This window comes from Oncorhynchus clarkii, chromosome 9 (genome assembly GCF_045791955.1).
Source record: "Oncorhynchus clarkii lewisi isolate Uvic-CL-2024 chromosome 9, UVic_Ocla_1.0, whole genome shotgun sequence".
Classification (NCBI taxonomy): Eukaryota; Metazoa; Chordata; class Actinopteri; order Salmoniformes; family Salmonidae; genus Oncorhynchus; species Oncorhynchus clarkii.
The window spans coordinates 81,286,671-81,310,699 of record NC_092155.1 but is presented as its reverse complement, the minus strand read 5'-3'; the positions used below and the strand labels follow the sequence as shown (position 1 = coordinate 81,310,699).

Here is a 24,029-nt window from a genome sequence, read left to right as displayed (position 1 = left end):
GTGGCTGCTATTTAACAGTCCGATGGCCTTGAGATAGAAGCTGTTTTTCAGTCTCTCGGTCCCAGCTTTGATGCACCTGTACTGACCTCGCCTTCTGGATGATAGCGGGGTGAACAGGCAGTGGCTCGGGTGGTTGATGTCCTTGATGATCTTTATGGCCTTCCTGTGACATCGGGTGGTGTAGGTGCCCTGGAGGGCAGGTAGTTTGCCCCCGGTGATGCGTTGTGCAGACCTCACCCTCTGGAGAGCCTTACAGTTGTGAGCGGAGCAGTTGCCGTACCAGGAGGTGATACAGCCCAACAGGATGCTCTCGATTGTGCATCTGTAAAGGTTTATGAGTGTTTTGGGTGACAAGCCGAATTTCTTCAGCCTCCTGAGGTTGAAGAGGCGCTGCTGCACCTTCTTCACGACGCTGTCTGTGTGGGTGGACCATTTCAGTTTGTCCGTGATGTGTACGCCGAGGAACTTAAAACTTTCAACCTTCTCCACTACTGTCCCTTCGATGTGGATAGGGGGGTGCTCCCTCTGCTGTTTCCTGAAGTCCACGATCATCTCCTTTGTTTTGTTGACATTGAGTGTGAGGTTATTTTCCTGACTCCACACTCCGAAGGCCCTCACCTCCTCCCTGTAGGCCGTCTCGTTGTTGTTGGTAATCATGCCTACCACTGTAGTGTCATCTGCAAACTTGATGATTGAGTTGGAGGCGTGCATGGCCACGCAGTCGTGGGTGAACAGGGAGTACAGGAAAGGGCTGAGAACGCACCCTTGTGGGGCCCCAGTGTTGAGGATCAGCGGGGTGGAGATGTTGTTACCTACCCTCACCACCTGGGGGGGGCCCGTCAGGAAGTCCTGTTCCCAGTTGCACAGGGCGGGGTCGAGACCCAGGGTCTCGAGCTTGATGATGAGTTTGGAGGGTACTATGGTGTTAAATGCTGAGCTGTAGTCGATGAACAGCATTCTTACATAGGTATTTCTCTTGTCCAGATGGGTTAGGGCAGTGTGCAGTGTGGTTGCGATTGCATCGTCTGTGGACCTATTGGGGCGGTAAGCAAATTGGAGTGGGTCTAGGGTGTCAGGTAGGGTGGAGGTGATATGGTCCTTGACTAGTCTCTCAAAGCACTTCATGATGACGGAAGTGAGTGCTCCGGGGCGATAGTCATTTAGTTCAGTTGCCTTAGATTTCTAGGGAACAGGAACAATTGGGGCCCTCTTGAAGCATGTGGGAACAGCAGATTGTGGGAACAGGATTGATTGAATATGTCTGTAAACACACCAGCCAGCTGGTCTGCACATGCTCTGAGGACGCGGGTGGGGATGCCGTTTGGGCCGGCAGCCTTGCGAGGGTTCAGGTCCATAGCAGTCTGAACCCTGTAGGCTGCATGGACTTTAGTGGTTTTATTCCTTAATTGTTTTGTTTGATGTTGTATTTGTTTGTTTGTTAGTTTTTTGTTTGTTTGTGTCTGTGTGTTCTTTTACAGGTGTGTCTGGCAGTGGGGAGGCAGAGAGGAGCCTGGGTACTAGGGAGTAATTACATTCCAGTTGAATCAGTCATCAGACAAACGAGCCTCTACTAAATAGGATGTGTGATATGTGTTTTAGGAATATGTTTTCACAAACAGCAGATAGCAGCACACCCACCGGCTGCCCGTACATTCTAGTTAGGCTAAAGCAGAGCATTCTGGGTAGTCTGGTAACTGTCTCTGAAATGAATTACTGGGCAGAGAGAGAGAGTAAATTGTAACTTCCCCCTACACCTCCCTCTCTCTCTCTCTCTTGCCACAAGTTGTTACATCTGCAGTGCAGAAACCCATTACACACACACACCATTCCTCCCCTCCCCCAACGTCTGTCCCCAGATTGCTGTACAGATTGATTATTTGTCTACACACACACCATTCCTCCCCTCCCCCAGAGTCTGTCCCCAGATTGCTGTACAGATTGATTGATTGTCTACACACACACCATTCCTCCCCTCCCCTAGATTCTGTCCCCAGATTGCTGTACAGATTTGATTGTTTGTCCACAGATGCACACTCTGCACCTTCTGTGTGTGTGTATGTGTGTCTGTTTGTGTGACCTTGATGTAGTGATAAGGGTTTTAAATCTGGAAAGAAAAGAGCCCTGGTCACAACACACAGGCACAGACAGACACAGGCAAGTTATTAATAACTTGCCTGTTGCTGGCCTGCTGACAGTCCTAAAAGCCTGACATAGAATATTACTGTGTGTGTGTGTCTGACAGTTCCTAAATGAATGCCACTACTGACATCCCCCTTTAGATTCTTCTGTTAATAGCCAGGCATGGAAAAAGTGGGTGTCACCTAACTGTCTCATTCAAAATGCACACACACACAAACAATAATATTTATATAAGTCAGACAGCGCACATCTCCCTCTAACTGACATTCACTTGATTACAGACGCTGAAACACAGAGTCATGGCTGACAACCACCCAGGCTGGCTTTCAGTGAAGAAGAGGGAGAAGAAAGGAGAGAGCAAACCACTAGAGAAGGAGGAGGAGCAGGAGAAGGAGCAGAAGAAGGAGAAAGTGTTGAAGACAGGATACCAAGTTGTGAAGACGGGATACCAACACCAACCAGGGGAGGTGAGGAAGAAGGAGGGAGGCGGAGAGAAGACAGGTGGAATGGAGGAGATAACAGAGGTAGCAGAAGGAGGAGTGGAAAATGGAGAGTTTGAAACCATCGAGCTGCCACCATGGGAGATCGTCACTGGGTAAACACATTCACCAAACACACACCAACCACACACAAATCTCTTTTGCACACTTTCTCTCTAACACACATAGGCAGGTATACTTTCTCTGGGGGTTTGTGTCATGTCTCTCTCATCATTTTATACACATTTACATAAGTATTCAGATGCTTTACTCAGTACTTCATTGAAGCACATTTGTCAGTGATTACAGCCACAGTTATTCTTGGGTATGACGCTTCAAGCTTGGCACACCTGTATTTGGGGAGTTTCTCCCGTTCTTCTCTGTAGATCCTCTTAAGCTCAGGCTGGATGGGGCGTACCTGCACAGACATTTTCAGGTCTCTCCAAAAATGGCGCCAGAGGAGATGGTTGTCGTTTCTGATCCACTAACCAATTGTGCTATTGTGTGTGTTTTTTCGCGTTATTTGTAACTTATTTTGTACATAATGTTTTTGCCACCGTGTCTTCTAACCGAAAAGAGCTTCTGGATGTCAGGACAGCAGTTATTCACCCCGTACTGGAGGAATACTTTTTCTTCAATGAGTCGTACGGGAAAGATTTACTTCAGACGTCCGACAAGTCCCTCAACCCCGTCATTCGTAGGTGTAAGGGAACACCCCCCTGAAATGGACAAAAATGAATGGGAACATATTGGCTCTGTACAAAACATATACACAATGTCCAATACCACTCAATTGGACTTCGTTTCATTCAAAGTTGATTGCAAATGCCATATGGCAAATGCCAAGTGTAACACTGCAAAAATCCAATAGATGGCGAGTGCGCTCCACCGTAATATTTCATATTGCAAAATGTAACACAAGTCAAGACCCAAGAGTAAAATTCAGAAAATTTTGATTCTTTCAATTTTTTTTGTCAATTCCACATGTATAAGAACTGTATCAACATACTTTAGTCATATTTTATTATAATTTAAAAATAATAATAATACTTGTCCATAAGGCATATGTTTTGTCCATTTGCAAGATGATTTCATAGGAAGTCAAAAGTCAGTCACAAGTCACTTTTTTTATTTGCCAAATGCCATAAGAAATGTCCAAATGCATTCTAAAAGATTTGAAAGTCAGTCACTTCAATGGAAGTCAGTTTACAAACCCAAAGTCAGTGAACCATGTCCAAAAGGCAAACCTGTTTTCATACTGCCCAAATGATATATAGCACTATGTTAAGCCATGAATCAACCTAGATGGTCTATTTGTCATGTATGATGAGGGAGAAGTGGGACTGTTGTTTTTTAATGATTTTTTGAAAAACGTCCAAAATGACAAGGGGCGCCCCCTGTTGGATGGGCACAGGTGTGGGGTTCTCCCTACCCAACCGTGGACCCCTTGCTACCCCATAATGCATTAAAAACAGTTTTAAAAATGTGCTCCTGGTAACCCATTCCAATCATCAGGTGCACGGCTGTCCATTTGCAATATGTTTCAATGTGCATTCTGATTTCAGAATGTCACTTTGGTTATGGTACCTCACTGTTTAAACATATTGCAAATGGACAAAAGTCAGCCAGCAAGTCACCGTCCACCGTCCATCAGTCAGTTAGATATCATTCGAACACCAAACTGTTTTGAAGCCAGCTATCACATTTTTCAGAGCTGGCCCAAAATTCACAGCGCCTTCTGTTCAAACCATAATAAAAACATAAAACACGTAGTTACGTTCTAGTTGCGGGTCCAGTTCTGACATTATATGTAGGCCGAGCTGAGGCGACCCCGAATCCCACGTTTCGGCCTGATAGGTCATTTGGAGCCCGAGTGGCGACCTTAATTAGTGTTGAAAATCCACATTTTCCGGGCATTGCTACGGGGTCCTTGAATGAGCTATCAGACAGAAACGTTGGGGTCTGTCTCTATGGGCCGAGGCAGTTTAAATGCAGTTTTGGAAAGATCTGACTTTTTTAACCCTTCGAAACAGCCCCTATGACACCAATGATGGCACTTCTGGTTGGCACAGGAAGCTAAAAGTAAACACATATCCTCATTGGGGTAGGCTTTTACAGAATCCTGAGTTTTAAGTCTTTACGTTAAGAACTGACTGATTTACACAGGGTTGAATGCACTATTTCTATCAAAAAGCAGGTTGGGTATGGAAAAACACTTTTAGGGTGATTTTAACCACTTCCGGTTGCTTCAGGAAGCTTAGAACCGACACAGATAGACCTCATAGTAGACTGATGGATTGTCATCGAAGACAGGTTCACATATCTTGATTGGGGTATGCTCTTACAGAATCCTGAGTTTTAAGTATTTATGTTGAGAATTGATTGATCTACACAGGGTTGAATGCAGTGATTTTCACAATTGCAGGTTATGTATATCAAAACACTTTTAGGGTGAATTTAATCACTTCCGGTTGCTTCAGGAAGCTTAGAATCGACACAGGTAGACCTCATAGTGGCCTGATGGATTGTCATCGAAGACAGGTTCATACACCATTCATAATCAACATAGGCTTCAGGTTGAATTTAGGGGTGCAGGCAATGTATTCCTATGGGGAGAGAAGTCAATGCAAACTGTTTGATGTAAACACCTTTTAACTGTTATGGGTTGAGATTATGGTAATGCCATTGCAGGCTCTGTGTGTCTTTAAGCACTGCACTGTGTCACGTGTGTGTGTGTGTGTGTGTGTGTGTGTGTGTGTGTGTGTGTGTGCGTGTGCGTGTGCGTGTGCGTGTGCGTGCGTGCGTGTGCGTGCGTGTGTGCGCGAGTTTGTGTGTGTGTGTGTGCGTGTGAGAGGTTTTTCTTTGACATCTGTTGGGAGAAATGACTGATTTACAGTTCATGAGGGTTGCTTAATCACACATGAAGTTTTGAAAAGATCTGACCTTTTTAACCCTCCGAAACAGCACCTATGACATCATTTTAAGGCACTTCCGGTTGGTACAGGAAGCTAAACTTGAACACATATCTTCCTTGGAGTAGGCTCTTACAGAATCCTGAGTTTAACGTCTTTATGTTAACAAAAGGCTAAGCTTGTGTTTGAATATATTTCATTTGCGATTTTCATGAATAGGAAAAGTTTCTAGGGGTATTTATGTCCGCTGCGTTATGCTAATTCGTTTGAGGCTATGATTACGCTCCCGGATCCGGGATTGCTAGTCGCAAGAAGTACATCAAAACACCTTTTGGGTGAATTTAATCACTTCCGGTTGCTCCAGGAAGCTTAGAATCAACACAGGTAGACCTCATAGTGGCCTGATGGATTGTCATCGAAGACAGGTTCATACGCCATTCATAATCAACATAGGCTATAGGTTGAATTTAGGGGAGCAGGCAATGTATTCCTATGGGGATTGATGTCATTGTAATCTGTGAGATCAAAAACCCCTGTTTTACTGTTAAGGCTTAATGCCACACGGTCAAGATTAGGCTTGCACAGATCGGGAGGACCTTAGGAACATTCCTGTGGTTGAATTGTCCTTCTAAACCCAACGATTCCGCCGCTGTCCCCCAAAAGCACCTGATTTCCAGGCTTCATTTTGGGCCTTCTTTTTTTCACTGTCGCTGCACTCAGACCGAGCGAGCTACGGTCAAGCGGGACATCTCGTTAAACTCGGCACAGCCTTGAGATTATGGTAATGCCATAGCAGGCTCTGTGTGTCTTTAAGCACTGCACTTTGTCACTCCATCCTTGCTGTGTGTGTGTGTGTGTGTGTGTGTGTGTGTGTGTGTGTGTGTGTGTGTGTGTGTGTGTGTGTGTGTGAGAGAGAGCTTGTCATGTGTGGAGTTGTCATGGCAGCACTGTGCTACAGGTGTGGAGTTGTCATGGCAGCACTGAGCTACAGGTGTGGAGTTGTCATGGCAGCGATGTGGTACAGGTGTGGAGGTGACATGGTAGCGATGTGGTACAGGTGTGGAGTTGTCATGGCAGCGATGTGGTACAGGTGTGGAGTTGTCATGGCAGCGATGTGGTACAGGTGTGGAGGTGACATGGCAGCGATGTGGTACAGGTGTGGAGTTGTCATGGCAGCGATGTGGTGCAGGTGTGGAGTTGTCATGGCAGCGATGTGGTGCAGGTGTGGAGTTGTCATGGCAGCGATGTGGTACAGGTGTGGAGTTGTCATGGCAGCACTGTGCTACAGGTGTGGAGTTGTCATGGCAGCACTGTGCTACAGGTGTGTAGTTGTCATGGCAGCGATGTGGTACAGGTGTGGAGTTGTCATGGCAGCACTGTGCTACAGGTGTGGAGTTGTCATGGCAGCACTGTGCTACAGGTGTGTAGTTGTCATGGCAGCGATGTGGTACAGGTGTGGAGTTGTCATGGCAGCACTGTGCTACAGGTGTGGAGTTGTCATGGCAGCACTGTGCTACAGGTGTGGAGTTGTCATGGCAGCACTGTGCTACAGGTGTGGAGTTGTCATGGCAGCACTGTGCTACAGGTGTGGAGTTGTCATGGCAGCGATGTAATACAGGTGTGGAGTTGTCATGGCAGCTATGTGGTACAGGTGTGGAGGTGTCATGGCAGCGATTTTGTAAAGGTGTGGAGCAGTCACGGCAGCGATGTGGTACAGGTGTGGAGGTGACATGGCAGCAATGTGGTACAAGTGTGGAGTTGTCATGGCAGCAATGTGGTACAAGTGTGGAGTTGTCATGGCAGCGATGTGGTACAGGTGTGGAGTTGTCATGGCAGCGATGTGGTACAGGTTTGGAGTTGTCCTGGCAGCGATGTGGTGCAGGTGTGGAGTTGTCATGGCAGCGATGTGGTGCAGGTGTGGAGTTGTCATGGCAGCAATGTGGTGCAGGTGTGGAGTTGTCATTGCAGCGATGTGCTACAGGTGTGGAGTTGTCATGGCAGCACTGTGCAATAGGTGTGGAGTTGTCATGGCAGCACTGTGCTACAGGTGTGGAGTTTTCATGGCAGCACTGTGCTACAGGTGTGGAGTTGTCATGCAGCGATGTGGTACAGGTGTGGAGTTGTCATGGCAGCACTGTGCTACAGGTGTGGAGTTGTCATGGCAACGATGTGGTACAGGTGTGGAGGTGACATGGCAGCGATGTGGTACAGGTGTAGAGGTGACATGGCAGCGATGTGGTACAGGTGTGGAGGTGACATGGCAGCGATGTGGTACAGGTTTGGAGTTGTCATGGCAGCGATGTGGTACAGGTGTGGTTATGTCATGGCAGCGATGTGGTACAGGTGTGGAGTTGTCATGGCAGCGATGTGGTGCAGGTGTGGAGTTGTCATGGCAGCGATGTGGTGCAGGTATGGAGTTGTCATGCTAGCACTGTGCTACAGGTGTGGAGTTGTCATGGCAGCACTGTGCTACAGGTGTGGAGTTGTCATGGCAGCGATGTGGTACAGGTGTGGAGTTGTCATGGCTGCACTGTGCTACAGGTGTGGAGTTGTCATGGCAGCACTTTGCTACAGGTGTGGAGTTTCATGGCAGCACTGTGCTACAGGTGTGGAGTTGTCATGGCAGCGATGTGGTACAGGTGTGGTTATGTCATGGCAACGATGTGCTACAGGTGTGGAGTTGTCATGGCAGCACTGTGCTACAGGTGTGGAGTTGTCATGGCAGCACTGTGCTACAGGTGTGGAGTTGTCATGGCAGTGATGTGGTACAGGTGTGGAGTTGTCATGGCAGCACTGTGCTACAGGTGTGGAGTTGTCATGGCAGCACTGTGCTACAGGTGTGGAGTTGTCATGGCAGCACTGTGCTACAGGTGTGGAGTTGTCATGGCAGCACTGTGCTACAGGTGTGGAGTTGTCATGGCAGCACTGTGCTACAGGTGTGGAGTTGTCATGGCAGCACTGTGCTACAGGTGTGGAGTTGTCATGGCAGCGATGTGGTACAGGTGTGGTTATGTCATGGCAGCGATATGGTGCAGGTGTGGAGTTGTCATGGCAGCGATGTGGTGCAGGAGTGGAGTTGTCATGGCAGCACTGTGCTACAGGTGTGGAGTTGTCATGGCAGCGATGTGGTACAGGTGTGGGTATGTCATGGCAGCACTGTGCTACAGGTGTGGAGTTGTCATGGCAGCGATGTGGTACAGGTGTGGTTATGTCATGGCAGCACTGTGCTACAGGTGTGGAGTTGTCATGGCAGCGATGTGGTACAGGTGTGGTTATGTCATGGCAGCGATGTGGTGCAGGTGTGAAGTTGTCATGGCAGCACTGTGCTACAGGTGTGGAGTTGTCATGGCAGCGATGTGGTACAGGTGTGGTTATGTCATGGCAGCACTGTGCTACAGGTGTGGAGTTGTCATGGCAGTGATGTGGTACAGGTGTGGTTATGTCATGGCAGCGATGTGGTGCAGGTGTGGAGTGGTCATGGCAGCACTGTGCTACAGGTGTGGAGTTGTCATGGCAGCAATGTGGTACAGGTGTGGTTATGTCATGGCAGCACTGTGCTACAGGTGTGGAGTTGTCATGGCAGTGATGTGGTACAGTTGTGGTTATGTCATGGCAGCGATGTGGTGCAGGTGTGGAGTTGTCATGGCAGCACTGTGCTACAGGTGTGGAGTTGTCATGGCAGCGATGTGGTACAGGTGTGGTTATGTCATGGCAGCACTGTGCTACAGGTGTGGAGTTGTCATGGCAGCCCTGATGATGTTGAATCATGCAAGCCACCTCTTTATTGCACCTCAGCCGTTGCCCCTTCATTGAAACCATTCAATACCAGTCTTCAGGGCTTTACTTTATGATGCTAAGATCATTTCACAATGAGTGAATACTGAATTCTCTCTGATTAAAACACTTTTTGCATCCCTTCCCTAACAACACTTCTGATTCAATTTCTGTGTTCCGTTGCAGACTCCCCATCTCAGCCTGATAGGTATGGACAATCCGGGAATGTGCCATTCGGGTGATGAGGAAATGTAAATTAAGAAAGACAAATATTTGGCATTTCTATTTGCTTGTTTCTAATTTTTAATCAGCATGTGTTTTATAATACATTTCATACTTGTCACGATCACTGTCTTCAAACTCCCTGTCATAGATGAGCCAAGGCGCAGCGTGCATGTAATTCCACATCTTTAATAAAGTGAAACCTTCACAACAAACAGGTAAACAGAAACCGACCGTGACGCAACCGTGGTGCACACAAACAGAAAATAAATAATAACCCACAACATTAGGTGGGGAAAAGGCTGCCTAAGTATGATTCCCAATCAGAGACAACGATAGACAGCTGCCTCTGATTGGGAACCACACTCGGCCAAAAACAAAGAAATAGAAAACATAGAATGCCCACCCAAATCACACCCTGACCTAACCAAATAGGGAAATAAAAAGGCTCTCTAAGGTCAGGGCGTGACAATACTGTTGTTTTTATTGTATGTTATATGTGTTGTTATACAATCTGCTAATAGACAACAGTTATTGACTGTCTGGCTTCATCAGCGCTTAATTGTATTTGGATAAGGGGCAGGGGTTGATGATAGCTAGATAGTTTACCAGCCCATAGAAGTAGTAGAAGAAGAAAATGGACTTCTTCAAAACATGGCAGCGATGTGGTTCAGGTGTGGAGTTGTCATGGCAGCGATGTGGTTCAGGTGTGGAGTTGTAATGGCAGCGATGTGGTTCAGGTGTGGAGTGGTCATGGCAGCGATGTAGTACAGGTGTGGAGTTGTCATGGCAGCGATGTAGTACAGGTGTGGAGTTGTCATGGCAGCGATGTAGTACAGGTGTGGTTATGGCATGGCAGCGATGTGGTGCAGGTGTGGAGTTGTCATGGCAGCGATGTAGTACAGGTGTGGAGTTGTCATGGCAGCGATGTAGTACAGGTGTGGAGTTGTCATGGCAGCGATGTAGTACAGGTGTGGTTATGGCATGGCAGCGATGTGGTGCAGGTGTGGAGTTGTCATGGCAGCGATGTGGTGCAGGTGTGGAGTTGTCATGGCAGCGATGTGGTGCAGGTGTGGTTATGGCATGGCAGCACTGTGGTACAGGTGTGGAGTTGTCATGGCAGCGATGTAGTGCAGGTGTGGTTATGGCATGGCAGCACTGTGGTACAGGTGTGGAGTTGTCATGGCAGCGATGTAGTACAGGTGTGGTTATGGCATGGCAGCACTGTGGTACAGGTGTGGAGTTGTCATGGCAGCGATGTAGTACAGGTGTGGTTATGGCATGGCAGCACTGTGGTACAGGTGTGGAGTTGTCATGGCAGCGATGTAGTACAGGTGTGGTTATGGCATGGCAGCGATGTGGTGCAGGTGTGGAGTTGTCATGGCAGCGATGTAGTACAGGTGTGGTTATGGCATGGCAGCGATGTGGTGCAGGTGTGGAGTTGTCATGGCAGCGATGTAGTACAGGTGTGGTTATGGCATGGCAGCGATGTGGTGCAGGTTTGGAGTTGTCATGGCAGCGATGTAGTACAGGTGTGGTTATGGCATGGCAGCGATGTGGTGCAGGTGTGGAGTTGTCATGGCAGCGATGTAGTACAGGTGTGGTTATGGCATGGCAGCGATGTGGTGCAGGTGTGGAGTTGTCATGGCAGCGATGTAGTACAGGTGTGGTTATGGCATGGCAGCGATGTAGTGCAGGTGTGGAGTTGTCATGGCAGCGATGTGGTTCAGGTGTGGAGTTGTCATGGCAGCACTGTGCTACAGGTGTGGAGTTGTCATGGCAGCACTGTGCTACAGGTGTGGAGTTGTCATGGCAGTGATGTGGTACAGGTGTGGAGTTGTCATGGCAGCACTGTGCTACAGGTGTGGAGTTGTCATGGCAGCACTGTGCTACAGGTGTGGAGTTGTCATGGCAGTGATGTGGTACAGGTGTGGAGTTGTCATGGCAGCACTGTGCTACAGGTGTGGAGTTGTCATGGCAGCACTGTGCTACAGGTGTGGAGTTGTCATGGCAGTGATGTGGTACAGGTGTGGAGTTGTCATGGCAGCACTGTGCTACAGGTGTGGAGTTGTCATGGCAGCACTGTGCTACAGGTGTGGAGTTGTCATGGCAACACTGTGCTACAGGTGTGGAGTTGTCATGGCAGCACTGTGCTACAGGTGTGGAGTTGTCAATAAGAAAATTGACTTCTTCAAAACATGTTGGAACCAAAATGATTTTCCAGTCATTTTGCTCTGAACAGAACCCCCTCAAAATGAATTACGTTCTACTGTTCCGATCAGCAAAATACAGTTCTGAACTGGTTCAACCCCAAAAAAGTACCGGTTGGAATTGTTCCTTTCTGTTCCTTTTTTTAACCTGTGAAATCAACTGTTTTTTATATTTTGCTCATTAAATTACTTTACCAATCAGTGTGTCAATAAAAGCTGGTGCGGAAAATCAATGTTAAGGAAGTCTCAAGGTTTTGCTCGCCTGAGGTAGAGTATCTCATGATAAGCTGTAGACCACACTATTTACCAAGAGAGTTGTAGCTGTCTATTTACCACCACAAACCAATCCTGGCACGAAGACTGCACTCAGCGAGCTGTATAAAGCCATAAGCAAACAAAAAAAGTATCATTTTTATTTATTTATTGAACCTTTAGTTATCTAGGCAAGTCAGTTAAGAATAAATTCTTATTTACAATGACGGCCTACCCCTGCCAAACCCGGACAATGGTGAGCCAATTGTGCGCCGCCCTATGGGACTCCTAATCATGGTCGGTTGTGATACAGCCTGCAATCTAAACAGGGTCTGTAGTGACGCCTCTAGCACTGGGATGCAGTGCCTTAGACCGCTGCACCACTTGTGAGCCCAGAGGCGGCCTGGGACTTTAATGCAGGGAAACTTAAATCCGTTTCACCTCATTTCTACCAGCATGTTACATGTACAACCAGAGAGAAAACAACTCTAGATATTTACTCCACAGACAGAGACGAGTACAAAGCTCTCCCCCGCCCTCCATTTGGCAATTCTGACCAAAACTCTATCCTCCTGATTCCTGCTAACAAGCAAAAACTAAAGCAGTAAGTACCAGTGACTTGTTCAATATGGAAGGTGTCAGATGACGCAGATGCTAGCACAGACTGGAATAATGTACCAGGACTCATCCAATGGCATTGAGGAGGATACCACATCAGTCACCGGCTTCACCAATAAGTGCATTGATGACGCTGTCCCCACAGTGACCGTACATACATACCCCAACCAGAAGCCATGGATTACAGGCAACATCTGCATTGAGCTAAAGAGTAGAGCTGCCGCTTTCAAGGAGCGGGACTCTAACCTGGGCGCTTATAAGAAATCCCGCTATTCCCTCCAACGAACCAATAAACAGGCAAAGCGTCAATACAGGACTAAGATTGAATCATACTACACCGGCTCCGATGCTCGTCGGATGTGGCAGGGCTTGCAAATTATTACAGACTACAAAGGGAAGCACAGCCACGAGCTGCCCAGTGACACAAGCCTTCCAGGTGAGCTAAATTACTTCTATGCTCCTTCGAGGCTAGTAGCACTGAAACATGCATGCGAGCACCAGCTGTTTCTGACAACTGTGTGATCACGCTCTCTGTAGCCGATGTGAGTGAGACCTTTAAACAGGTCAAGATTTACAAGGCCGCAGGGCCAGACAGATTATAAGGATGTGTCCTTTGAGCATGCGCTGACTAACTAGCAAGTGTGTTCACTGACATTTTCAACTTGTCCCTGAAGGCCGTAAACATTGTCAAAGACCCCACCCACCCCAGTCATAGACTGTCAGACCCTGAACACTAATGGCTTCCCAGACAATTTGCATCCCCTTTTACGCTACTGCTACTCTCTGTTTATTATCTATGCATAGTCATTTTAACTCTGCCTACATGTACATATTACCTCAATTACCTCGACTAACCAGTGCCCCCGGACATTGACTCTGTACCGGTACCCCCTGTATATAGCCTCACTACTGTTATTTTACTGCTGCTCTTTAATTATTTGTTATTTGTTATTTTATTTTTTACTTATCTATTTTTACATAACACTTATTTTTCTTAAAACTGCATTGTTGGTCAAGGGCTTGTAATTTAGCATTTCACTGTATTCGGTGCATGTGACATGTGACAAGTGTTTTGACTAATTTCATGTCAATGCTAATATAGCTCAAATTCGCTAGGTAGCTAACCATGTAGCAATGTATTTGAAAGACAACAAGTGCTCATTGTGCAAATGTATTTATTGTTTCAATAAACATTGGAGACGAAATATCGTTTACATGTTGTCAACAATCTAAGCCAACACATCTGTTTTGCCCAATAGTTGCGCAGGTGTCCGTTTTGTTGGCAAACAACCAACCCATTGAGATGCAGTGACAATTTTCAGATGAAACTGTTAGCAGATATAGTGAGCCTGTGATGACCAATAGAGCCCCACAGTGTCATAATGCCCATAGAGTCTTGCGGTCAAACAGGGAAATGGTTCCAATCATTTTTCTCGTAGGGAATTTCAGGAACCCTTCAATAAGAGCTGTGTTTAACGCAGGCGTACCCTTGCGTGACGTTTTGATTACCATGTAAATCTCTCTAGTACAAGGCGACGTTTATCAATATGTTGGGCTCTATTTACTCTCAGATTAGAAAATGCTAATTAGCATCAACGTAGACATCATGCAAGGCTACAATCCCTGCCAGCTCCTACACGTCATCTCTAGCTGACACCTTTGCTAACAGTTATTGTGTCAATGTAAAACTTACACAAGACAGTTCACAGAATTGTCAATTCAATGAAAGTCAGCACATTTTGCTAACAGATGGTTAATCCAGAGATGTTTACCTCGATTCGGCAGTCTCCTCCAGATCATTATGACCTTTGTAGATCTTTATGATCGCCACATATACAGGTGAATATACTGATAGAAGTCAACTTCTCCAAGAGAAATTTACACAGTTATCAAAACGTCATGCCAGGGCAAGCCTCCATGAATCACAGCCCTTACTGTAAGTGTTTCTAAAATACCCTGTGGGAAAAATGCCTGGTGGAAAAACTATTGGAACCATTACCGTCTTCAAACACTGCTTGTCCAATCAACATCCAGGATCCAAACAACCAGTTTTATAATGATTGTTAAGTCATGATCAAAGCAGCCAAACCCCACCATAACAGAGGTTTGTAGTCACTTTACAAATTACCTCGATTAACCTCTAACCCTGCACATTGACTCGGTACTGGTACATCCTGTATATAGCCTCGTTATTGTTATGTACATTTCTTGTGTTACTTTTTGATTGACTTGTTTTTTTTTCACTTTAGTTTATTTAGTAAATATTTTCATAACTCTATTTCTTGAACTGCATTGTTGGTTAAGGGCTTGTAAGGAAGCATGTGACAAATAAAATTTGATTTGATTTGATTCATTAGTAGTGACTGTTACCATGACAGCCGGTCCCAATACACCCCCTACCTCTCTCCCTGGGCACTACCACTAACTCTGAGGTCCCTAGGGCTTCATTTATAACATTTATATTTTCAGGGTTTAATCAAAAGAGGGTAAGGGATACTGTTCGGATTTGGAATAGCCTCTGTCTTGTGTTAGCCATGTTTTCCAGTAGAGTGCTGTGATCCTATAGTAGTTACCAAATCAAATCCAAATCTAATTTTATTTGTCACAAACACATGGTTAGTAGATGTTAATGCGAGTGTAGCAAAATGCTTGTGCTTCTAGGTCCGACAGTGCAGTAATATCTAACAAGTAATCTAACAATTCCCCAACAACTACCTAATACACACAAATCTAAAGGGGTGAATGAGAATATGTACATGTAAGTACATGGATGAGCGATGGCATGGGCAAGGTGCAGTAGATGGTATAAAATACAGTATATACATGTGCTATGAGTAATGTAAGATATGCAAACATTATTAAAGTGGCATTATTTAGAATGATATTGTATAAAGTGACAAGTGATCCATTTATTAAAGTGGCCAGTGATTGGGTCTCAATGTAGGCAGCAGCCTCTCTGAGTTAGTGATTTCTGTTTAACAGTCTGACGGCCTTGAGATAGAGGCTGTTTTTCAGTCTCTCGGTCCCAGCTTTGATGTACCTGTACTGACCTCGCCTTCTGGATGATAGCGGGGTGAACAGGCAGTGGCTCGGGTAGTTGTTGTCCTTGATGATCTTTTTGGCCTTCCTGTGACATCGGGTGCTGTGGGTGTCCTGGAGGGCAGGTAGTTTGCCCCCGGTGATGCGTTGTGCAGACCTCACTACCCTCTGGAGAGCCTTACGGTTGTGGGCGGAGTTGCCGTACCAGGCGGTGATACAGCCCGACAGGATACTCTCGATTGTGCACCTGTAAAAGTTTGTGAGTGTTTTTGGTGTATAGCCAAATTTCTTCAGCCTCCCGAGGTTGAAGAGGCACTGTTGCGCCTTCTTCACCACACTGTCTGTGTGGGTGGACCATTTCAGTTTGTACATGATGTGTACGCCGAGGAACTTAAAACTTACTACCTTCTCCACTACTGTCCCGTCGATGTGGATAGGGGGCTGCTTCTGCTGTTTCCTGAAGTCCACAATCATCTCCTCCGTTTGCACAGTTAGTACTCTGTGTTGTGGCTCCAGCAACCCTTTTTCGAATTCGGGTCATGGCAGGGAATATTCGGCTTGGAAGCTTATTTGACCTCAAACAGCAGGTCGCCACCTTTAGCTTATCCTCTCTCTCTTTATCTCCTTATTTTTCTCTCCCTCCCTCTCCCCTTCTCCCCACAGGGAGCAGATGAGTCCGTTCTACTTTAAGTTCCAATTCCGGAACGTTGAGTATTCATCTGGCCGTAATAAGACGTTGCTATGTTACCGCGTGGAGACTCCGGAGGGCGCCACTGATCCACTACAGGGATACATAGAGGACGAACACGCCACCGCACACGTAGAGGAGGCCTTCTTCACACGGGTAACAACATAAAGTTGGATGGAGGGCTCACTTGGCTGTTTTATCGTGGGATGCACCATGAAGCCAGTTTTAGTGTGGGATGCACCATGAAGCCAGTTTTCGTGTGGGATACATCATGAAGCCAGTTTTAGTATGGGATGCACCATGAAGCCAGTTTTAGTGTGGGATGCATCATGAAGCCAGTTTTAGTGTGGTATGCACCATGAAGCCAGTTTTAGTGTGGGATGCACCATGAAGCCAGTTTTAGTGTGGGATGCACCATGAAGCCAGTTTCAGTGTGGGATGCATCATGAAGCCAGTTTTAGTGTGGGATGCACCATGAAGCCAATTTTAGTGTGGGATGCACCATGAAGCCAGTTTTAGTGTGGGACACATATATTCCCCCTCTAGGTGTACCCTCCTACCAACTCTGACACATATTCCCCCTCTAGGTGTACCGTCCTACCAACTCTGACGAATGTTCCCCCTCTAGGTGTACCCTCCTACCAACTCTGACACATATTCCCCCTCTAGGTGTACCCTCCTACCAACTCTGACACATATTCCCCCTCTAGGTGTACCATCCTACCAACTCTGTGACTCAGATTCTCCCTCTAGGTGTACCCTCCTACCAACTCTGACACATATTCCCCCTCTAGGTGTACCCTCCTACCAACTCTGACACATATTCCCCCTCTAGGTGTACCCTCCTACCAACTCTGACACATATTCCCCCTCTAGGTGTACCCTCCTACCAACTCTGACACATTTTCCCCCTCTAGGTATACCCTCCTACCAACTCTGACACATATTCCCCCTCTAGGTGTACCCTCCTACCAACTCTGTGACTCAGATTCTCCCTCTAGGTGTACCCTCCTACCAACTCTGACACATTTTCCCCCTCTAGGTGTACCCTCCTACCAACTCTGACACATATTCCCCCTCTAGGTGTACCCTCGTACCAACTCTGACACATATTCCCCCTCTAGGTGTACCCTCCTACCAACTCTGACACATATTCCCCCTCTAGGTGTACCATCCTACCAACTCTGTGACTCAGATTCTCCCTCTAGGTGTACCCTCCTACCAACTCTGTGACTCAGATTCTCCCTCTAGGTGTACCCTCCTACCAACTCTGACACATATTCCCCCTCTAGGTGTACCCTCCTACCAACTCTGACACATATTCCCCCTCTAGGTGTACCCTCCTACCAACTCTGACACATTTTCCCCCTCTAGGTGTACCCTCCTACCAACTCTGACACATATTCCCCCTCTAGGTGTACCCTCCTACCAACTCTGACACATATTCCCCCTCTAGGTGTACCCTCCTACCAACTCTGACACATATTCCCCCTCTAGGTGTACCCTCGTACCAACTCTGTGACTCAGATTCTCCCTTTAGGTGTACCCTCCTACCAACTCTGACACATATTCCCCCTCTAGGTGTACCCTCGTACCAACTCTGACACATATTCCCCCTCTAGGTGTACCCTCCTACCAACTCTGACACATATTCCCCCTCTAGGTGTACCCTCCTACCAACTCTGACACATATTCCCCCTCTAGGTGTACCCTCCTACCAACTCTGACACATATTCCCCCTCTAGGTGTACCCTCCTACCAACTCTGACACATATTCCCCCTCTAGGTGTACCCTCCTACCAACTCTGACACATATTCCCCCTCTAGGTGTACCCTCGTACCAACTCTGTGACTCAGATTCTCCCTCTAGGTGTACCCTCCTACCAACTCTGACACATATTCCCCCTCTAGGTGTACCCTCCTACCAACTCTGACACATATTCCCCCTCTAGGTGTACCCTCCTACCAACTCTGACACAGATTCTCCCTCTAGGTGTACCCTCGTACCAACTCTTTGACTCAGATTCTCCCCTTCTCGCCCACAGGTCCTCCCCCACTATGACTCCTCCCAGGAATATGAGGTCCGATGGTACGTATCTTCCAGTCCTTGTGCAGCCTGCTTCACCAAGATGGCCGATGTCCTCAGACTGAGAAAGAATCTCCGCCTCTACCTCCTCATGTCCCGCCTCTTCCTGTGGGAGGAGCCTGAGATAAAGGTGCCAATCCCCCTCCCACACACACAGAGATGGGCAGCAAAGCGGCAGGTCTTGCTCTTCATTGTAATCAGAGGGCTGATATAAATACTATGCATGCCAGTCTCTCTGGCTAAGCGTTTAGGAGAGACTGACTACATCACTTCTTCTTTTCATAAGAAACATGAATGTGTTGAAAATTCCAATAGTTTGCATAGTCAACTTACACAAAGCTCTGACACACACCCCAGTCATCTTTTCACAGTCCCCAAATCCAGAACAAATTCAAGAAAGCGTACAGTATTATATAGAGCCCTTATTGCATGGAACTTCCTTCCATCTCATATTGCTTAAATAAACAGCAAATCTGGTTTCAAAAACAGATAATGCAACACCTCACGGCACAACGCCTCTCCTCTATTGGACCTAGTTTGTGATAGTTTGTGTGTATGTATTGATATGTAGGTTACGTTTGCCATTTTAAAAATGTATGTAGTTCTGTCTTTGAGTTTATTAATGTTCTGTATTATGTCACGTTTCATGTTTTGTTTGGACCCCAGGAAGAGTAGCTGCTGCTTTTGCAACAGCTAATGGGGATCCTAATAAAATACCAAATACCAAATTAGACTCCCTCGCTCTCATACAGTACATGTGCGTGCTGTGTGTTTGTGTCTCTGTGTGCTAGGTGGGCCTGCGGTGCCTGGCGTCACTGGGTGTGAGGATAAGGATGATGAAGCCGTCTGACTTCTTGTCTGTCTGGGAAACGTTTGTAGAGAAGGATGAGGACATGACCTTTAACCCCTGGGAGGACTGTCAGGACAACTACCAATACTACCAGTACAGACTCAACACCATCCTCAAGTAAAGGTACATACATCTACGCACACGCACATACACAGAGAGATAGTATTAACTTTTCCTTTTTGTATTTGTTTTCTGTGTGTTTCTGTTTCAGGTGCAGTCAAAACCATTTCACACCCCCACACCCTGACTACAACTACAACCCCATCTACACGTTCTCCAACCCCATCTTCACGTCCTACAAACCCCATCTACACATCCTCCAACTCCATCTACACATCCTCCAACCCCATCTACACATCCTCCAACCCCATCTACACATCCTCCAACTCCATCTACACATCCTCCAACCCCATCTACACATCCTCCAACCCCATCTACACATCCTCCAACCCCATCTACACGTCCTCCAACCCCATCTACACATCCTCCAACTCCATCTACACATCCTCCAACCCCATCTACACATCCTCCAACCCCATCTACACATCCTCCAACCCCATCTACACGTCCTCCAACCCATCTACACGTCCTACAACCCCATCTACACGTCCTACAACCCCATCTACACGTCCTCCTACCAATCTACACGTCCTCCAACCCATCTACACGTCCTCCAACCCCATCTACACATCCTCCAACCCCATCTACACGTCCTCCAACCCATCTACACGTCCACCAACCCCATCTACACGTCCTACAACCCAATCTACACATCCTACAACGCCATCTACACTTCCTCCAACCCCATCTACACGTCCTCCAACCCCATCTACACGTCCTACAACCCAATCTACACATCCTACAACCCCATCTACACTTCCTCCAACCCCATCTACACGTCCTCCAACCCCATCTACACATCCTACAACCCCGTCTACACATCCTACAACCCCATCTACACATCTACACGTCCTACAACCCCATCTACATGTCCTACAACCTCATCTACACGTCCTACAACCCCATCTACACATCTACACGTCCTCCAACCTCATCTACATGTCCTCCAACCCCATCTACACGTCCTCCAACCCATCTACACATCCTACAACCCCATCTACACATCTACACGTCCTCCAACCCCATCTACACGACCTCCAACCCCATCTACACATCCTCCAACCCCATCTACACATCCTACAACCCCATCTACACGTCCTCCAACCCCATATACACGTCCTACAACCCCATCTACACGTCCTACAACCCCATCTACACGTCCTACAACCCCATCTACACATTTACACATCCTCCAACCCCATCTACACATCCTCCAACCCCATCTACACATCCTCCAACCCCATCTACACGTCCTCCAACCCCATCTACACATCCTCCAACCCCATCTACACATCTACACGTCCTCCAACCCCATCTACACATCATCCAACCCCATCTACACATCCTCCAATCCCATCTACACATCTACACGTCCTCCAACCCCATCTACACGTCCTCCAACCCCATCTACACATCCTCCAACCCCATCTACACATCTACACGTCCTCCAACCCCATCTACACATCATCCAACCCCATCTACACATCCACCAATCCCATCTACACATCTAAACGTCCTCCAACCCCATCTACACGTCCTACAACCCCATTTACACATCCTCCAACCCCATCAACACGCCCTCCAACCCCATCTATATGTCCTCCAACCCCAGCTACACGTCCTCCAACCCCATCTACATGTCCTTTAACCCCAAATACACGTCCTCCAACCCCATCTACACGTCCTCCAACCCCATCTACACGTCCTCCAACCCCAGCTACACGTCCTCCAACCCCAGATACACGTCATCCAACCCCAGCTACACGTCCTCCAACCCCATCTACACGTCCTCCAACTCCATCTACACATCCTACAACCCCATCTACACATCCTCCAACCCCATCTACACGTCCTCCCACCCCATCTACACGTCCTCCAACCCCATCTACACGTCCTACAACCCCATCTACACATCTACACATCCTCCAACCCCATCTACACGTCCTCCAACCCCATCTACACGTCCTCCAACCCCATCTACACGTCCTCCAACCCCATCTACACATCATCCAACCCCATCTACACATCCTCCAACCCCATCTACACATCTACACGTCCTACAACCCCATCTACACATCCTCCAACCCCATCTACACGTCCTCCAACCCCATCTACATGTCCTCCAACCCCAGCTGCACGTCTTCCAACCCCATCTACATGTCCTCCAACCCCAGCTACACGTCCTCCAACCACATCTACACGTCCTCCAACCCCATCTACACGTCCTCCAACCCCAGCTACACGTCCTCCAACCTCAGCTACACGTCATCCAACCCCAGCTACCCGTCCTCCAACCCCATCTACACGTCCTCCAACTCCATCTACACATCCTACAACCCCATCTACACATCCTACAACCCCATCTACACATCTACACGTCCTACAACCCCATCTACACATCTACACGTCCTACAACCCCATCTACACGTCCTACAACCCCATCTACACATCCTACAACCCCATCTACACATCTACACATCCTCCAACCCCATCTACACATCCTCCAACCCCATCTACACATCCTCCAACCCCATCTACACATCCTCCAACCCCATCTACACATCCTCCAACCCCATCTACACATCCTCCAACCCCATCTACACATCTACACATCCTACAACCCCATCTACACATCCTACAACCCCATCTACACATCTACACATCCTACAACCCCATCTACACATCCTACAACCCCATCTACACGTCCTACAACCCCATCTACACATCCTACAACCCCATCTACACATCTACACATCCTACAACCCCATCTACACATCCTCCAACCCCATCTACACATCCTCCAACCCCATCTACACATCCTACAACCCCATCTACACATCCTCCAACCCCATCTACACATCCTACAACCCCATCTACACATCCTAAAACCACATCTACTCGTCCTGCACGTCCTACAACCACATTTACACATACTACCACCACATCTACTCATCCTACAACCACATTTACATTGTCTAAAACCCTGTCTGCACGCTCTACAACCCCAATTACAAGTGCTACAACCACTTCTACATGTCAGCATTGACTCCTTGTCTAAATAAAGACACCTTGGTCTCATCATTGACTCCTTGTCTAAATAAAGACACCTTGGTCTCATCATTGACTCCTTGTCTGAATAAATAGACCTTGGTCTCAGCATTGACTGCCTGTCTAAATAAAGAGACCTTGGTCTCAGCATTGACTCCCTGTCTAAATAAATAAACCTTGGTCTCAGCATTGACTCCCTGTCTAAATAAAGAGACCTTGGTCTCAGCATTGACTCCCTGTCTAAATAACGACACCTTGGTCTCAGCATTGACTCCCTGTCTAAATAAATAGACCTTGGTCTCAGCATTGACTCCCTGTCTAAATAAAGAGACCTTGGTCTCAGCATTGACTCCCTGTCTAAATAAATAAACCTTGGTCTCAGCATTGACTCCCTGTCTAAATAAAGAGACCTTGGTCTCAGCATTGACTCCCTGTCTAAATAAAGACACCTTGGTCTCAGCATTGACTCTCGGTCTAAATAAAGAGACCTTGATCTCAGTATTGACTCCCTGTCTAAATAAATAGACCTTGGTCTCAGCATTGACTCCCTGTCTAAATAAAGAGACCTTGGTCTCAGCATTGAATCTCTGTCTAAATAAATAGACCTTGGTCTCAGCATTGACTCCCTGTCTAAATAAATAGACCTTGGTCTCAGCATTGACTCTCTGTCTAAATAAAGAGACCTTGGTCTCAGTATTGACTCCCTGTCTAAATAAATAGACCTTGGTCTCAGCATTGACTCCCTGTCTAAATAAAGAGACCTTGGTCTCAGCATTGACTCTCTGTCTAAATAAATAGACCTTGGTCTCAGCATTGACTCCCTGTCTGAATAAATATACCTTGGTCTCAGCATTGAGATGCTGGGAGTCCCTGTCTAAATAAATAAACCTTGGTCTCAGCATTGACTCCCTGTCTAAATAAATAGACCTTGACTTCCTGTCAAAATAAAGATACCTTGGACTAAGCATTGACTCCTTGTCTAAATAAAACAGGAAACAGGAAATATATTGTATATTGAGCTCCACCCCCAAATTCCACTAAAACATTTTATTTTGGTATTTAAAAAAAAGAGTCCGCTGTTGATAGATAAAATCCCAAAATGTTTTGTATGTCAGCAGTCAAGTTTTCAAGATATTGTACTTTCAAGAAGCAAAGTGTCATCAACTACAGGAAGACAGGAAGGAATGGAAGACAGACAGACTCATCAACTACAGGAAGACAGGAAGGAATGGAAGACAGACAGACTCATCAACTACAGGAAGACAGGAAGGAATGGAAGACAGACAGACTCATCAACTACAGGAAGACAGGAAGGAATGGAAGACAGACAGACTCATCAACTACAGGAAGACAGGAAGGAATGGAAGACAGACAGACTCATCAACTACAGGAAGACAGGAAGGAATGGAAGACAGACAGACTCATCAACTACAGGAAGACAGGAAGGAATGGAAGACAGACAGACTCATCAACTACAGGAAGACAGGAAGGAATGGAAGACAGACAGACTCATCAACTACAGGAAGACAGGAAGGAATGGAAGACAGACAGACTCATCAACTACAGGAAGACAGGAAGGAATGGAAGACAGA

General features: G+C 46.9%; 1 protein-coding gene across 1 annotated transcript; it reads left to right on the top strand.

Annotated features, from left to right (window-relative positions):
• The first annotated feature begins 2,277 nt into the window (after positions 1-2,277).
• LOC139417453 (probable C->U-editing enzyme APOBEC-2) lies at positions 2,278-21,950 on the top strand. The gene is made up of 5 exons (XM_071166739.1): positions 2,278-2,734; positions 16,309-16,489; positions 18,379-18,549; positions 19,211-19,392; positions 19,481-21,950. The coding sequence occupies exons 1-4, from the start codon at positions 2,439-2,441 to the stop codon at positions 19,388-19,390; spliced, it is 828 nt and encodes a 275-aa protein (XP_071022840.1). The 5' UTR covers positions 2,278-2,438; the 3' UTR covers positions 19,391-19,392; positions 19,481-21,950.
• Positions 21,951-24,029: the final 2,079 nt, after the last annotated feature.

Excerpts from the sequence above, each read along its gene's own strand:
- LOC139417453 (XM_071166739.1), top strand. The coding sequence starts at position 2,439 with ATGGCTGACAACCACCCAGGCTGGCTTTCAGTGAAGAAGAGGGAGAAG. Across the intron at positions 2,735-16,308 it reads CCATGGGAGATCGTCACTGG|GGAGCAGATGAGTCCGTTCT; the intron begins GTAAACACATTC and ends TTCTCCCCACAG. Across the intron at positions 16,490-18,378 it reads AGGAGGCCTTCTTCACACGG|GTCCTCCCCCACTATGACTC; the intron begins GTAACAACATAA and ends TCTCGCCCACAG.